The 17,539-nt window shown below is 37.4% G+C and overlaps 1 protein-coding gene across 1 annotated transcript; it reads left to right on the plus strand.

Annotated features, from left to right (window-relative positions):
• The first annotated feature begins 309 nt into the window (after positions 1-309).
• Positions 310-12,661, plus strand: LOC135799253 (homeobox protein orthopedia B-like). The gene is given in 6 exon segments (XM_065312279.1): positions 310-590; positions 1,228-1,520; positions 8,709-8,895; positions 9,187-9,342; positions 10,982-11,040; positions 11,043-12,661. Coding segments are annotated over 6 exon segments (1,182 nt in total). The 5' UTR covers positions 310-334; the 3' UTR covers positions 11,274-12,661.
• The last annotated feature ends 4,878 nt before the right edge of the window (positions 12,662-17,539 follow it).

Here is a 17,539-nt window from a genome sequence, read left to right on the forward strand (position 1 = left end):
AGACGTTTAGCGTTGAATTGGCGAATCAATAAAAGATTGCCCTTTTCTCGGTACCGGTACCATCGGTCTGCGTATAAATTGGTAATATTTGTTTGTTATAAAATGCTTTAGAAAATTACACCACCGTGTGTGTCCATATGACTATACCCGTATGCGTGACGAGTTGTTGGCGCAGGAGGAAAAGCAAAACGCGGTAAAGTTTTTTGCCGTCACCACGCCGCTGCACATTCGAGCGTGGGCTCCCGTACGTTGCGTTCACTTCGCCGCGAAGGGGGCATCGTAGGATTTGCTCGGCGGGCTGGCCGCGTGGGACGCGTGCGCGTGTCTCTTCGGCATGCAGGAGTGCGGCGCGCGCTCGCCGCCGCGAACCGAAACGCCTTCCAACGCGTGGAACCACTCCCAATTATCGGATCATCCTCCTTTCGCGTCCCCACCCACGCAGCATCCCGGGCATGAGAAACATATTCACAATTCAGTATCAAATCAGTACTCATTAAATAAACAGTGCAGTGCGTCAGTCTGGGAGAGGAATCGGCACGGACGATTTTCACCAACGCTCAACATGCTCAACAATCTCGGCGCCGTTGTCGGTAAGTTAGTGGGGGCCACTAATTGCCCGGTAAAGTCTTTAGTGATTCAGGCGCGTACTAACGATAGGCTAGTTAAATGGGCTAAATTGACGCTGCCTCGCCCTCATTAGGCCAATACTCCTGGCTCGCTCCGGTAGGCTATGCAATTAAGGACCACGCATCCCAGACTCCGACACCGCACTCTTAATACTTTCAGTTGACTACCAAGCGACGTGTGCACCACGAGCTCGCGGCCGCGACGACCACCCGCTCAAATTTATCGGTTTAAACTGAGAATTAATTTTCTTATTAGCGCGCACGCATGATTGATATTAATTGTGATTAATTTCAAATGGATTGCAATAACTAGTTACAAACTTTTAATAATTTAGTGTAGTGATAAATGTATTATCTTAATTATTATGATGATGGTAGGTAGGTATCTTAATTTGTTCATTTGGTTTCATTTCTCGCAACACGCTCCTGTATGTGTATAGAAAACGTTGATCTGGTAGCGTTTGATCTTTGCGGCATCTTTTCGGTTTGCCGTCGGGCGGGCTGCGGGTTTTACTACATGCTTTTTGAGGTGCGCGGCGCCGAAAGTGTTATACGACACGCCAACTTTAAAACGGGCACGTCTCGTGTGCTTTTATTGCAGGCATAAAAGAGATGTGCGGAGAAGACATCAAACGGCATCCAGGTGAATTGAAAGTACTGGATCAGCCGCGATTGAGCGGCCTCTGCGACTCTGCCGGCCTGCCGCCGCTCGGATCGCTCGGCGGCAGCTCCAGTGATGGCGATAAGCCTACCAAACAGAAGCGGCATCGCACCCGCTTCACGCCCGCACAACTCAACGAATTAGAACGGTGCTTCTCGAAAACGCATTATCCCGACATTTTTATGCGAGAGGAGATTGCCATGCGGATTGGTCTTACAGAATCGCGAGTTCAAGTAAGTAAAATCTGCTTTTTATTTGCTACTAAACTCTTTTATTCAACATAAACATTCAGCTATGTGGTCATTTGCAGTTTATGATAAAGAATCAATTGTAAAATTTGAAATGCCTAAGCCCAGAAAGAGAAAAAAATGTTAAAAACGCCTAGCTTATCATATTTATCTTCAAAAAATGCGTAAAGTTTCATAATACCTACGTTAAGCAAGAACAAAAGTTTATTAATATTGTATACCACAATAGAAGTTGTCTCCTACGTGGAATAATACCCTTAGTATTTGGCAAGGAGCGAAAGCTTCATGTCACCAGAAGCTTCACGTACGATGAACTTTTGATCTAGCGACATCATCGCACACTCCAGAACACGACTGGAATCACAAATATCAATTATTCGATGTTCGTACTGTGATATTTATTCCAAATTCCAATAAAATCTTTTATTTTACAAATGTATAACATAATGTAGGTACAATACGTAGATGTGGTCATCCGTAAACACTTTGTTGTTCCAATAGGTATGACCATGGGGAAAAATGATCAGGCGCACAATGTGCCCAGTTCAGTAATAATTAATAAAGCATAGAGCAATATTAATAAATAGCAAATATACGCGGCGTGGAATGTTCCACATGAATTACGAAATTCCATACTGTTCAATTGCCAATGCTCACGAGTCTCGCTTGGAAATTTCAAAATATTATGTAATATGCGCGCGCATTTTTGTCGCTAATTTTTGCGCATCTGTCGTGTAACTGATATTGCAATATGCAATATCAATCAATAACAACGGATATATTGCATTTTTATTTGCAGATGCATTTTTATTTTGCCAGCGACAATAAATTCGTGACACAATATTCGCGCACAATGAATTTAATAAATTGAAATTGATGAAACTGCAAGCTATACTAAAATATATTTTTATGCTTTGAAATAGATAAACGTAAGTTTAATAAACTCGCGATAGATATAATATTTCACTTTAGTTGTGCGCATGCCAACTTTTAGTGCCAAGTAGGTATATTAGAAATTCCATGCAGTGGTATATTCAATTCATATTAATTACAATGCGAGTTGTTTGCAAGTTCCGAATCCCGTTGGGGTGTTCCTGGAGATTACTGCAAAGGTTTTAGACAACATCAGACTGCGTTATTATATTCGCGGTTGCCGCCAAACAATACACCTATCTAGTTAAAGCCGTAGATTGTCAGACGGGGGTGCAAATTGCGACAACGCACATTTTGCGTATACAAATTGAGTTTCGCTGCTGTGGTGTGTGGTATTCGGATTGCATAATGCAACAATATTAATTAAATATAAATTCAAATTAATAATTTAGATACTGCTAGATACTGCTAGATAGGGGAGAGTAACCGAAGTTGGACCTTTGCTTTGATTAGATCATCATCACATCTTGAAAACTATAAAGTACCTAATATAATTTTTGTTTGCTTCTAAGCGGAACAAAGCCAAAAATTGGAATTTAGTGTTTACAAACTTGTACAAATTTACGTGACATCCATAGGGTGTTAACAGAGTAAAAAAGTTAGTAATCAATCTAATTATTATACCATTGGATAGAGAATTTATTTTTTATACCTGGTTGTGTCTCAATCAGATAAACGTTGTAATTTCTAGCGTCACAAGTAGCAAAACTTAAGGGAAATTATTATTTCATTCATGCCTTGCCCTTTGTCAATGATAAGCAAGTGCAAACAAAGTAAAACTGAAAATACAAACATAAGGTCAATGCCAAAAGGTGCAATAAACACTGGTAATTCAACTTTTTTTTTACCTAACTTGCTTAATACGCATGAACCCTTTTCCGGACTTATCGTTTGTCGGTTGTAAAATTTTATTTCTATTACAGGGGCAATGAGAAATTTCCGTTTTTTCATAGGTTGTGGTTGAAAGTCAGATCGATACACTGATAAAACAAAAATTGAACAACAAGAAATGTAAATTCAAACAAAAATCGATTTTTTAAAATATTTATTATGAAAGCTTTCATAAAACAATTTTTACATGCTTTTTCCATATCGGTCTAGACGTTCATTTTTGGGCAAACTTTTTTGATATTCAATGTGACATCACATTGCAACAAAAACTGTCCGTCGTTTGCATATCAAACACCACATCTGAATTATTTAACTGTTAATGATGGGGCAAGTGCTTGGCAAAATAAAAACGTTTCGCCTATATAGCTAGGATATAAAATCCTGAAAACCGTCACACTTCGTCAAAAAAATCGGGATCGTTGAATGCGCTCCTATTTTCTCATTAAGAGCAAAAATTCGCACCTATTGCAGCACGTAGATACGTTTCGAAACAAATACGAGCACGATGACACATTGGATAATGAAAAATGGCATGCGCGGACTCGTCCCCGCACGATGAGTTGAAAATTTCGATATATGCAATGTCCGGATGTATGTTGGATGACATCGAAACAAAGAGCAGTTGCACAAGTACACGTTAGAAGGCAAAGAGCGAAACTATGTTCTCCGCGGCGTCCTGGGGCGCGCTAAAGTCCGGCACAACAATCAAAAACTAACGAAGGGCATAGATAAATGGACACGATGGTAGAAATCACGCTGCACTCGGACGAAGAATTGAAATTGATGTGGACTTTCCAAACGCGTTACTGGAAGGCTGCAACTGGAAGAAATTAACGCCGCAAATGGATATTTGAAGTTGTGGAAAGAAAGGATTTATGTGTTTTGTATCAATTCACAGACACAGTATTCCAGTGGAATATTATCAGACTGTGGCTGGGAATGTGTGGGTGAGAGAGTGCAACAAATGCAACGCGATGCATGTCGGGATATATTACAAATGGATTAGTGTAAATGCGCCATTTCGCACCCTATGCTGGAGGGACGCCGTCGAAACCGAAAGCAATAAGTATATCATCGGACTATACCGGACGACCCGCTGGGGAATGAATCACAATCACGTGGCAAATTAATCGTGCAGATGAAAATGCAAACGTCCAGGTGTTTAAATATCATCTGCCTTCTATATTCATTGCGTTATAAATACACAAACATTCTAATTATAATGATTGACAACTAAGAACAAAAAATACCTGATGCAGCGTTTTTTTTGGCGGCGCATGACATTTTAGATGGTCCTGTGCTGCGCCGTATGCAAATGCGCAGGCGCTCGCGTCGTTCTGTGAATAACACCCGTGAGTAAAGTACTTTTCTCGGTCTTAGCCATCCGTATTTAAAATCTCACTTTTTGTGTCTAAAAACCATGGAGAAACTGGCGCTTTAAAAATGGAAATAGAAAATTATGTTAATACCATAAATTATATTCGAGACCCAACACAACAATACTTATATTTGTACAAAACTCTATCAAATTTCTTTGTTGTGCATTAAACTGCTACCTTAAAAACAACAAATAAAATGCGCTGTTTTTGGTTTGACGCATCCAAACAATCACAGTAGGTACAGAAGTTGTTGGAATAAATTTCGGTTTTAATATGTATACAAGTGAGCGCAGCGTGTGTTGGAGGCGGCGTTCGTCGTGTTATTAGACGTCTTTTACGTTTCTTTTTTATAGCACCCCCAGGGGTGGCGCCCCCACGTCGCAGCACAGACGCACCCCATCCAATAAAAAAGAAGGCGCACGCTTCATTATGCAGTCAAATGTTTGTATAAATGCTTAATGAAGAGTGATGATTTGATTTGTATTTTTCGTTTTAATGCACTTTTTATTTGCCATCACTACGCGACATAAAAAAGTCCATACCTATATACAAAAACATAAAATTAAAAACAAAAATACCTACTTGGTAGCTGTTGGAATACCGTAATAAAATCTTGAGGTTGCAACATAATAAACTAAAAACAGGTAATTCATTGTGTGTCATCAGCTGGTTCGTCATTCGTGAGTGCGAACTACACTTCATCATGAAGACAACAATGAAAAACGCTCATTACACAAGGAAATTCACAGATTCACAGTAAACATTCACAAAAAAGCTGCTGTACAATCACGTCAAACAAATTTTTATTTATTGTTTATTGTTTTGTCTGGCATATGAATTTATTCGGTTGTTGTTGCACTGGTGGTGCGTAATGCTGGTGGTTATGAGGCGACTTGTAATTGACTTTTGATTTACCTTCACCTCTATTCATAAAGCCGCGCCGAAAAGCACGCCGATGTTTATGTTACGGGCATACAGGCAGACGATTTGCGACCGCAATGCATGTATAATAATATTTGTGTATTCGCAGCAAGGCAAACCTTGCGCCCTTAATGCTGGGGTTGTCTGGACGGTCGGCGTCGCAGAGCAAATTACACCGAGGACCGAGGGAAGTGAACCACTGATCATACATCAACCGCGCCCCATTAGGGATTAATGATGCCAACACCGCCGAAATTAACTCCCCGCAGGCTTACGCCGGGCAATAACGTTAACATATTAACCATTTGTTAGAATAGCAATATCTCGACCCGACAGATCTTATAGGTACTGTTTATTATATTTTTCGCATAGTAGGTAAATCAAAAGTCAATTAAAATTACTAAAAATTGCTTTAATACACGAGTAAAAATTACGATTGTTTTAAAAATGTCGTTGTTGACTCAGTAAATTTAATTTTACATTAAATTTGAATGTTTGGTAAATGCTTGTTTAACACATTACGTGTGCAAGTGGTAAATGTTAAAGTTAAATGTTATCATCCTTGGTACAATCTCGAATTGCTGTGCACATTCGGCAGGAATTTCTATAGCAGATTACCACTTTACGACTTTCGATTACCTTTACGACACATTTCTAACCCCAGATCACGCAGCGCGTTATGCCCGTAAAATATTACGATAGTTTTAACCTTCCTCTCTCTCGCAGCCTCTTTCTCTCTCTATGCGTTTTTATATTTCAAGGGGGAGCTTCGGTTTAATGGTGAATTATTAGATTTCGCCGATTTTTTACCACCAGCTCCAACCGCGATATGAAATTTGGGCATCGTGCAAGCCGGATGTGCACAATGCACCATTTAGTATTAACCGTGACAACGTAATCTTCATTATTCTTCTTGAATAGCATACGCCACAGTGTCTCGGATAGGCACAAAGAAACTGAAAACATTGTAGAGATAATGGCATTTTAAATCAGTTTCGGATCTAGAATATTCCTAAACTTTGGGATATCAGATATTTTGGAAACGAATTGAATTTATTTTCCAATAAACAATTTAAATCCAATTGAGCAATTTACAAGTTGGTGCAGATTGATCTCTAAGAATATTGCCGTCGCTGAAATAGAAATTGAAATGGCTGGTATAGTGGTGGAAAGCCTCGTCATGAACGGGGGTGGCATTCAATATTAAAACGCTGGAACGCATGCGTCTTCATGCCCCCGGAGTTGGATTCGTGCGCGACCGGAACCGTAGAAACTCGGATTATATAACATGGCTTCCTTTAAAAGCAACATTGGCTGCAACTATATTTTGTTAAAATTAAAAACAAAAGCATTGCATCATGTACCAAAATCTCAAAAAAAAACAGCGCTTATATTTTAAGTAAATTTGTGTGCTATTTGTTTTAAGTATTGTTCTTTGTGTCTATAGAAACATAATAAACTTTTTTTTGTTTCGAGACGTGATCACCAAGTCTGCTTGGAAATTTCTGTGCGAGCATTTAACATTTTTTCACATACATCTGTGGAATGTCAGCCCGTCTACAAAATTGCCCTTCCGTTTGTTTGGTTCTGACTGGTTTTTATCGTACCACAAGTTCAGTCCCATTGTATTTGGTTTCCATGCGTGGACCAGTGTCCGTCGCCATTACTTTTTCACGTATGAGTGAACCTCGCCGTAAACAAAATCCTCTTTTACTGTCCTTATGGTGATTTTATGATCTTCAAATATTGTCCGGTGGTCAGCGAGAGTGCGTGCGTGCAAAACTCGTATTAGGTTAACTAAATCGGCTTGCTTCTAATAATGCGCTGCATAAAGGAGCCTAATGGCTAACAAAATATGAGCACAGTGGGTGATAACACTAATAGGTAATATAAAGTTGCTACGCTTATAATGGTACACTATCAACTAAATAGAAGTCGTGTGGAAATTGCCGCCAATTGGTGACCTCTGACGTGCGATGGCAGACGTAACAGACATTCGCACTTTGCGTTTTAACATTTCAAATATTTCCTTTTGTTCTTTGATACCCCTAGAGTTACTTTTCCTCTCGGATTCTTGTTCCCTGCACAGTTGTTTTAGAGATCGGTGGCGGGTTATATGGTTGGTGCACAGGGAGCGCATATCCCGGGGGATAGCTTGACAGTGGTTATCCATCGCCGCGCCGAGAGATCTATGGCTGTTAAATAATCCAACACCATTAGCACCCCCTAGCAGTCGGACTTCTCCGGGATGCAACGCACTGTCCGCTGAGATTTACACCGTTCAAACTGACGGATGTGTTATAGTGGCAAAATAAGTTCAGCTCGACCCAAAGCATTCACTCACTATACATCTAAGAACTTTCGATATTATATTCTTTTTTAGGTAAAGGCATTTCAGTTCATATTACTTTACTCAGTCAACTGGGTATATTTTGGCAGCGTTTAACCGATGAATGTTTTTTTGATGCGTTGCCCAAATCAGCGAGTCGACATCAAGAGTGCGTATGATAGTCGAATCAATTGAGTGCTCATAAAGTGAATCGTTGAGGTAGATGGCGGAGGTGGGGACGGCGGGAGTCTCGCTTACCGTTGGGTTGTCTGGGGGACGCACGGGCGGGCGCTCCGCGCGGTGGCAGTCGAGGGCGAGGTCGCTCAATAATGCGGCCTTTGTATTGTGGGTGCACCACGCAATCCTACCTTCGCCTTCCGCGTACCAACCGCCCCCATTGGTTCGTAGCGCTTCGTGAACAAGTGCGGCAGAATCGGAATGTCCATAATTATTTATAATTATGCTTGTTCGCCGGCTCGAAGCTTCGAGAACATTAATTAATGAAAATTGTATTAATGGTAGAAAGGGGTCGGATTGCTTTTCGAATCTCTCAGCTCACGGCACTTATAACATTGAATTGGCATCTCATTGTAAACAGGTCATTTTCCAACAGATACGCATTTTGGCTACCTATGTAATACTTGATATATGGCGTACTTAAATTCTAATAAAAAAAATTTTTATGCTGTTAGAACTTCATGGTCTGTGTTGTGTGTACAGGTATGGTTTCAAAATAGACGTGCCAAGTGGAAGAAACGAAAGAAGACCACAAACGTATTCCGCACGCCAGGCGCTCTGCTTCCATCACACGGTCTTCCGCCTTTTGGTGCCATGGGCGATGGCCTCTGCGGCTCCAGTATGTTCAGCACGTCAGAGTCGAGATGGGGTGTTGCGGGCATGGCCACAGGTTAGTACCGTTCCAACACTTTCAATCGGCATAGATGTTTACATAATCATTTAGATCATGTGGCCTTACATGATGTTACCACCCACACACAGAGCCACATACTATACACCCACTCGTAAAGACAAATCTTCCAAAAGAGTGAAATGTGCGTTCAGCCTTGAAAACACTTTACCACACGTTTGACGCGTTTATGGTTAACCATGGGAATGCGGCGGCACGTGATCGGGGTGCAGTGCCACCGCGACGTAGGTTCATAAATTATTCATAACCACGAAAGTGTTACCTTTGCAGGGTTAGGACAGCTGAGCCAGAGCGGAGTATCGATGGGTGGCTTCGGGCAGTCGCTGGGACAACTAAATCAAACCTCGGGATTAAGTCCTGCCCTACCAATAAGCACGACAGCCGCAAGTACGGTTTATCAGGCGCACTACGGATTAAACTCTTTAGGTGAGTACCAGTTGTATCTATTAATATACATTCCTACAATGTATACAACTAGTTATTACTGGAAATATGCATATGATTTTAAGTCGCTTATTTTTATTTTACTTTATAAATTCGTACATGGCGTTGGTTGAGTAATGAGTACTCACCAACTAAAACGGGGCATGTGAAACAGTGAGATTTACTTTTGACACCTCTCGTCGAAAGTAACAAGTCATGCGTGTGTAAAGAAACAAGTTTACATATGCATATATGGCAAGCGAGTTTGCGCGACATCGCGCGGAGGGCTGGTCTACATGTAATTAGCAGTAATTAGAAACATCCTTGTTATCCGCTACCGAAATACGCCTCAATGGTTCTAATTGCATGGGCATACACAATCCTAGTAGACACTGAGGCAAAATTTGCCATTAACATCATGGTTGTATGCCATTCGCCATAAAAACATTATCAATTAGCAAAAATCGGAACAGACAACGTTTTGGTCTCGGAATTTTCCGTAATTCAAGGTACACGTGGTTGCTAGGAGTAGCAGAATAAGCAGCGAGAAAAATTACACTTTACAAAAAAGTTGTAGGTATAACAGTTGCTGTCGTGTAGCGTTAACAAATATTACAAACCTGTGAAATGCTCATTCGTTTTCCAGCAGATACACACTTTTATTGCGTGTTTAATTTTTGATTCACACTTGAGCGAAACTGATATCATTGTGAATTGTAACAGTCAATAGTGAATATTGCAAGTAGCAGCAGAGCAAACAATCCGTGCATGTAGGTAGATATTCATCACAACAAAAAAAGATGATTCATAACGACGAAAAACGGAAAATTTCACAAAATGTAAAAACAGTTCAACAAAAATTATGCTTAACCCCGAATAGTTCTCTAAAACAAAGATATTAGCTGATTCCATGAAGCAAACTACCCAATCGATGAATAATAAAAACTATGCAGTACTGGTCATTGTTAAATCATAGTCGGCAATGTCAATATTAAAAATTTAAGCAAATAATTAAAATATAATAGCTACAAATTATACTAATGCTTTGCTAAATATTAATAACCAATTTGATGCCTCTGTAAACATGCAGTGCGCAATTTCAACAAAGGTTATTAATTTCCATTATTAAATATACACCGTTCGCGGAGTTATTACCAGTGATAAACACACAGTTTCGATTGTACATCAATGATCAAACAATGACTATACCATTCGCTTCTGATGGCAGGTTGACGACAGCGTCGGAAACGTTCCGAACGCTAAATGTGTGCGACCTTTACGTTGGCCAAACATTGCGTGACTTGGAATTAAAAAGTCCCGAAGCGCAAGTGACGATTGAATGGAAGCAAATTACACGCCTATTTTTTCAGGTCAATATCGCATTTTAGGCGCACAACGGTTCTGTGTACACTTCATATAATTACATACCCTAGTGTGTGTAATATGTCTTGTTGCCTCTAACGTTGTCGCGTTCGTTCAATATCTTTTTGTTTGCAAACGGGCAAACAACGAATAATTTAGCACTTTTTATTACTATTGTAGTTGCGATCGTCAGACCATAAAACATGTTGGTTTTGGAAATGTGTTTTTGTTCGTTTATAAATATTGCAGAGTTAAAATCTTATGTTTGTTATATTTTTAGGTGATACGATGATGACGTACTGCAATAACAATAATACAGGTGGCGGGGGCGGTGGAGGTGTAACGGGAGGGGCGGTGGCGGTACGGGTAGTTCGCCGCCGCCGCAGATACCTTGTTCGAGCGCTGCTAGTCCACCAGGGACGGCGGGCGGCTCGCCTAACGATCAGGAGGACGACGTCTGGCGCGGCCACAGCATAGCCGCCCTGCGGCGGCGAGCGTCTGAACTGAACGCCGCCATACCATCCTATCTGCAGATCAACTACGACACACACAATAACGCATCAGTGTATTAATTTTCTTTGAGCGCGTGATCTCCGTGTTGGATTTTACAAGGTAAAATAAATGAAGGACTTTACTTAAATTGTCAATCAAATAATTTATAATTCAACATTTCATTTCGCGGATACATCTGCTGTATGATATACATATTATTATATGAATTTATTACTTATAGATAGGTATTTAGATGAGACTCACTTGACTCATGCGGTTTTACGATAAATTTTTAAATTGTATAATAAAAATTTGATGTTATAATTTATAAAAGACCCGCATTGACACAATTAAAAACACATAAGACATTATTTATTTACAACTAAAAGTATGACCTTATTCTTGAAATATTTCTGATGAGAATAAGACCAATTTAACGAAAAACTTTCTAATCATAATTAATTTCAAACATTGCATAGTACCATCTAGTCGTCCAAAAGGTAAAGATTATTTTAACGAGAAGAAATGCAGCCGTTTTGGTTAATGATTTTTATTAGCAAGTACTTATACAAAATTTACTACATTATTATAAATAAAAAAGAAATATTAGTCTTAATACAATTTCAATTTTATCTGTGGCGTCTGTATACGATGATAACGATAACAATATGTAATGTAAACTGTAAAATAATTTATTGTACAAAGTATTTTATCAATAATTATGATAGTACTAAAATATAGTTAAGTTATAAGAATGAATGAATACCAAACATATACGCTGTGTACAATGCGTTCACACTTCTACTTTTAATAATATAAATACATATATTAAATGAAAAGAATACTTTAATAAACGTATGTTTAGTGTGATGTGTTAATTATAATACTACATAGTTGTAAACGATTAAACTATAAATCTTTACTATTAACATATAGTATAACGATACAAAAATAAGATGAACATAAAATGCCATTTAATCACTCAATGAATATGTAATTTTAAAAAACATGCTATGATTTTGATGATTTTAAATTGGCATATTGGCATTTTTCAGTGATTCAAAATACTCAGAGACGACGCAGCTGTATACGTTTATAATTATTGGTATTTATCAAATACCAATATTATTTATAAAAACATACAAATTGATGGAACAAATCATAGCAACAGTATACGAAAAACACACAAATTTATAGCATAAACAATGATGATTAAAAACAGCATTAAAGAATATCTAGATTAATTTTTATTTTTCTAACAATGCATTTAAAATATATCATGTTCCTATGATTTATTTAATTTCAAACTGCATTAAAAATGTAAAAGAGGTTATTCGCCAAAGTAAATTAAGTGGCATTAGTTGAGTTTTAGTTGTCGTTTTATCAGTTCTCTGTGGACATGCATTTTTGTTGTATACTGTAATATTATGTGTAATAAAGGAGCGATCAATGTATTACAAACTTTAAACCGATACTTTACTATATTAGGATGCATTCATCATTAAATTATTTATTTAGACACACTACAAGTACTAAAAAGAAAGACTAGTTATAGGGGAAAGTAGCCATATTTGGACCATTTTTATATTTTTTGATTTATAGAGCCACATATAAACTGTCAATAAAAATTAAGTAGCGGAAAAGTAACTCACAAGGCTTACCAACAAAATGATATTTTTGGTTTAAGTAAAAATTATATTTACACCCCTCAAATTTCAATTTAAAAAAATTGTGTTTTTGGTCCAAATTAAGAAACCGGTTTCCTAAATTGGACCGCGCGGTTTCCTAAATTGGACCATGCTTTTTTAACGGCAATTGACACAATAGTAAATTTTAGTTTTAGCCCTAACACAAGCACATTTTGTATAAACCAAAGTGCGGCATTTCATACAGTGGATCATTTCGAAGATTTGTGCTCGTCCACAAGCTTTTCTAGGATGTCGAAAAAATGATATACGTTTTCCCTGTTAAAACCCCGGTGCCTGTCTTCGGTCCAACTTGGGCAACTTGAAGAATTTATATTTAATGATCAACGACAATCTTAATATAACATAACCTCTCAAAATTAATACTATAAATTATAGATATATAAAGAAGCTTTCTGATGATAAAATAATAATCAGTAAAACTAACGTTTAATCGGCTTGACAGCTCTTGCACTTACGTCGTTATAATAGATTTGATAATCAATGATACACGAAGTTGTTGCCACGACGAAAGCACGCGGCAAGTTTTAACCCAAATAGTTGCATTAATTGTTTATAAATACGAGTAAAACGAGGGGCCAGTCTATTTTTGCACAAACTTCCACAGTCCGCGGATATCGTGGTGGTCCAACTTAGGCGCTGGTCCAAATTAGGCTACCTTCCCCTATTAGTCATAACATAATAATATAACTAGGATACTGCTAAAAAGTTATAAATTGAATGATTATTGATAATATTTAATACTGATTATTGTGTTATTCACACGGAATGCATTTTCAAAATGAGAATGATAGAAATACTGTAAATACGTACGAAACAATAACATTAAGTATCACGTGGTAAACGAGGGTTTTACTCACGAGATTGATTGAGGGCGAGGGTTTAATCAATCGAGTGTTTATCAACGATTTTCGTCCTAATGGCGCAACCACCTAGGTCGGACTTGAACTCTCAATTTTTTCCAAGGTTCGCGCCGTGATTGAAATGAGCAGGGTCGGCTTTATTTTGTAGTGTCAGTTATCAAGGTCGTATTTTTATATGGGATAATTTTTTTTAAATTTGATTAATATCAGCAAATATAATTATATATTTTTTAGAGCCCAACCGAAATTTCAGTTTCGGTTTCGGCCAAAAATTGTTCAAAAAGTTCAAATTTCAGTATTCGTGAATTTTATTATAGTTTTATTTTGAAGTGACACATAATTGAGGTTTGAGGAAATCCTCTACCAAACATATGTTCTAAAAATTACAAAACCAAAACTTTCCAATCTGTCTTCAATTACTTCACTTTATTGCTTAATACTGTTGAAAATAATTTTATTGCACCATTCCTTAAATCGTTAAATTTTGAAACTTAAATTAAACATATTTTTATGTAAGTTACAGTTTCCGTTTTAGTTTCGGCCAAAACTGAGTCCAGGGCCAAAATTTCGGTTTCGGCTGAAAAGTCAGTTTCGGTCGGACTCGACTTCTAATATTTGTTGAGATTGCTGTTCATTTCCTGATATCACACGTGTTTATTGATTAATTAACAATTAATAACAACGCTTCGGACTTTTGAAAACGTTAGAAGATATGAATGTGTATTTGGGCGTGAGTTTCCACTATTTAGTTGTTGGCGTATGTTGGAATCGACTTTACTCGTCTAGTAAGTTTTTACGTAATTTATTTCCATTACTTAATATAATTCCCTCAAAAACTCTACCGTATATTTATCATTATGTATTGTGTAAAGTGTAGTATTCGTCGTGAATACTGCTAAGTATATTTGTTTATACTTTTTATTGCATTGAAAACTAGATCACGGTATTAGGCATTATCCAGTCTATACCTGCACGACCATACTGGCCGTGGGGAGCCGGAGAGAGGATAGTTTAGCGGACCGATTGCCAGCTGATACGGTGGCTGATCCGCGTTCTTCACTCGCGTGTCTGCAGATACATTTGTTTTTATTTCGATAGTTGTATAGGTATGTCATAATTTTTAATATCAATTAAAGAGTAGCCGTTTCAAGACGCGTTATAAAAACATGGTGTGGATGACGCCCAGTATCTCGTAAATTGTCTCACTTTTTATCGTTTTTTTACCGTCATGTTAAAGCGGGAGAGTTCCTCTACAAGATGCATACCCCTTCTACCTACCAGCCTTTTTTGGAAGTGCCCCAAAATGCCCTTCAAAAATTAACAATTTTAGTAAAATTTGAAAACATGGTGTGGAAAACATTCCGTATCTAGTGAACTAATTGACTTGCTTAAAGTTTCTCCGCGTTAGAATATAGTTAGAAAGTTCCTCTACAAGATGTGTACCTATTAACCTCTCAACCCTTCTGAAAGTGCCTTAAAATGATCTTTAAAAATGAGCAATTTTAGGAAAATTTGAGAACATGGTGTGGAAAACACTCTCCATCTAGTGGCCTAATTGAATTTCTTAGAGTTTCTCCACGCCAAAATAGAGCTAGAGAGTTCCTCTACACGATGAATACACTTTCAACCTTCCAGCCCTTCGGGAAGTGCCTTAAAATGCCATTTGAAAAATCTGAATTTTTAGGAAAATTTTAAAACATGGTGTGAAAAACACTCTGTATCTAGTGTACTAATTGACTTTCTTAGAGTTTCTCTACGCCAAAATAGAGTCGGGAAGTTTGTCTGCACGATGCATACCTTTTCAACCATTCAGCTCTTTCAAAATTGCCCTAAAATGCCCTTCAAAACTTAGCAATTTTAGAAAAATTTAAAAACATAGTGTGGAAAACACTCTGTATCTCGTAAAAAAATTGACTATTTTCTAGTTTCTCCATGCCAAAAGGGAGTCAGGGAGTCTATCTTCACGATGCATATTCTTTGTACCTTCCAGCCCTTTTGGAAGTGCCCTAAAATGCTCGATGAAAATGAGCAATTTTAGCAAAATTTGCAAACATGGTGTGCAAAACACCTTGTATCATGTGAACTAATTGATTTAATTGATGTTTCTTAACGTCATGTTAAAGTTCGGGAGCCCCTTTACACTATGCATATATTTTTGATGCTATAAACCTTTTGGAAGTGTCTTAAAATTTCATTCGAATATTGCTCTTTTTATCCAATAAATTTCATTTTTGGTCGAATAACAGGGTCGAACTTTGTTTAATAAATATTTTTCGGTCAAAGAACAGGGTTGAATTTTTTTACTTAAAATTTTTTCGGTCGAATATTTTTGTTAAAATATTTTCGGTTGAAAAACAGGATCGAATTTTTTTTCATAAAATTTTTTCGGTCGAATTTTTTTGTTCAAATTTTTTCGGTCGAATTTTTTTTGTTAAAAATTTTTCGGTCGAATTTTTTTAATAAAATTTTTTCTGTAGAATTTTTTTCTTAATACTTGTTCGCTCAAAAAAAAGAGTCAAACTTTTTACTTAAAATTTTTCGGTCGAATCTTTTTTTTTTAATTTTTTGGTCGAACAACAGGGTCAAACTTTTTTAGTTAAAACTTTTTCGGTCTAGTTTTTTTGTTAAAATATTTTTGGTCGAAAAACAGGATCGAACTTTATTTAAATTTTTTGGTCCATGAACAGGGTCGAACTATTGTGTTAAAATATTTTTCGGTCGAAGAACAGGGTCGAATTTTTTGGCGATTATGTTAAGAACAAAAAGGTCGCGAAAAACGAATGTATTTTTCTCGAAATTTGGAAATAGGGTCTAAACGGTTAATGTTAGTTACTAAAATAAACGATGTAGAATTAAATTATCTATCAGAATCCGATTAAGAATTTAATAAAAATTAATAGTTCCATGCATAGTACGAGTACAAATCTTCTCATATTCTGCACTACCAGTACTACCACACTGAAAGTATCAGTGTTTACAAACAAACAAGTTTCTTTATCTCCTACAGTGTGCGGTCGCCACGCGGTTGGCGTGCGTACCACGTTAGTCACATTTTTGTCGTCAGGTAATCTGGACGCACAATTTCTTTACAATATTTTGAGTTCCTTAATCTTTTGTCCCGTTATTGCGTACAGTTTCAAAATGCTCTTTCGATTGTGCGCGAGTGATGGTGGCGTTCGTTAAGCGCGGATTGTTTATACGCAGAGGTAAAATGTGAGTGATGTTCCGTCGGCCGTCGGATACTCTTTTGTATCATACGCGTATTTCATATTTATTTCGTATTTTCTTTGAATAAGCCAAACGGTCAAAAATTTATTTTGCATCAAGGTATTATTATTGACTTAACTTGTTTTTACTTCCACCGCGTGGTCTTTAACCACTCAAATAATTTTTGGCTCCGTTTCAATACACACCGATCATTTGCAATACATATTCGATACATTGTTTTGTTTTCGTTTAAGGTACAAATTAAAAAGATTAAGATTGTCATGTGCCGTCGGTTGCGTTCTTAATTCTTTGGCGGCTTTTTCCGGCTAAACCCATTACCCACCACGATTAGATACAATATAAGATAATAAGAAAAAGAATATTTTTGCATTTTTTATGATGAAATCTTTTTTCAGCTAGTGCAGCTTTTGAAACAATTGGAATTTTTAAATTCTGTTTTTGGATTTTGAAAGATAATTTAATTTTTAATTGATTAATTAAGTACTTATTATGACGTGTTTGTCAGTTCCCTTCGATGTCATTATAAACGGACTCTACTGTAATTATTTT

Source organism: Atheta coriaria, unplaced genomic scaffold, assembly GCF_025399875.1.
Source record: "Atheta coriaria isolate IRGN ID8LTWV9N9 unplaced genomic scaffold, Caltech_Dcor_3.1 hic_scaffold_9_pilon, whole genome shotgun sequence".
NCBI lineage: Eukaryota > Metazoa > Arthropoda > Insecta > Coleoptera > Staphylinidae > Dalotia > Dalotia coriaria.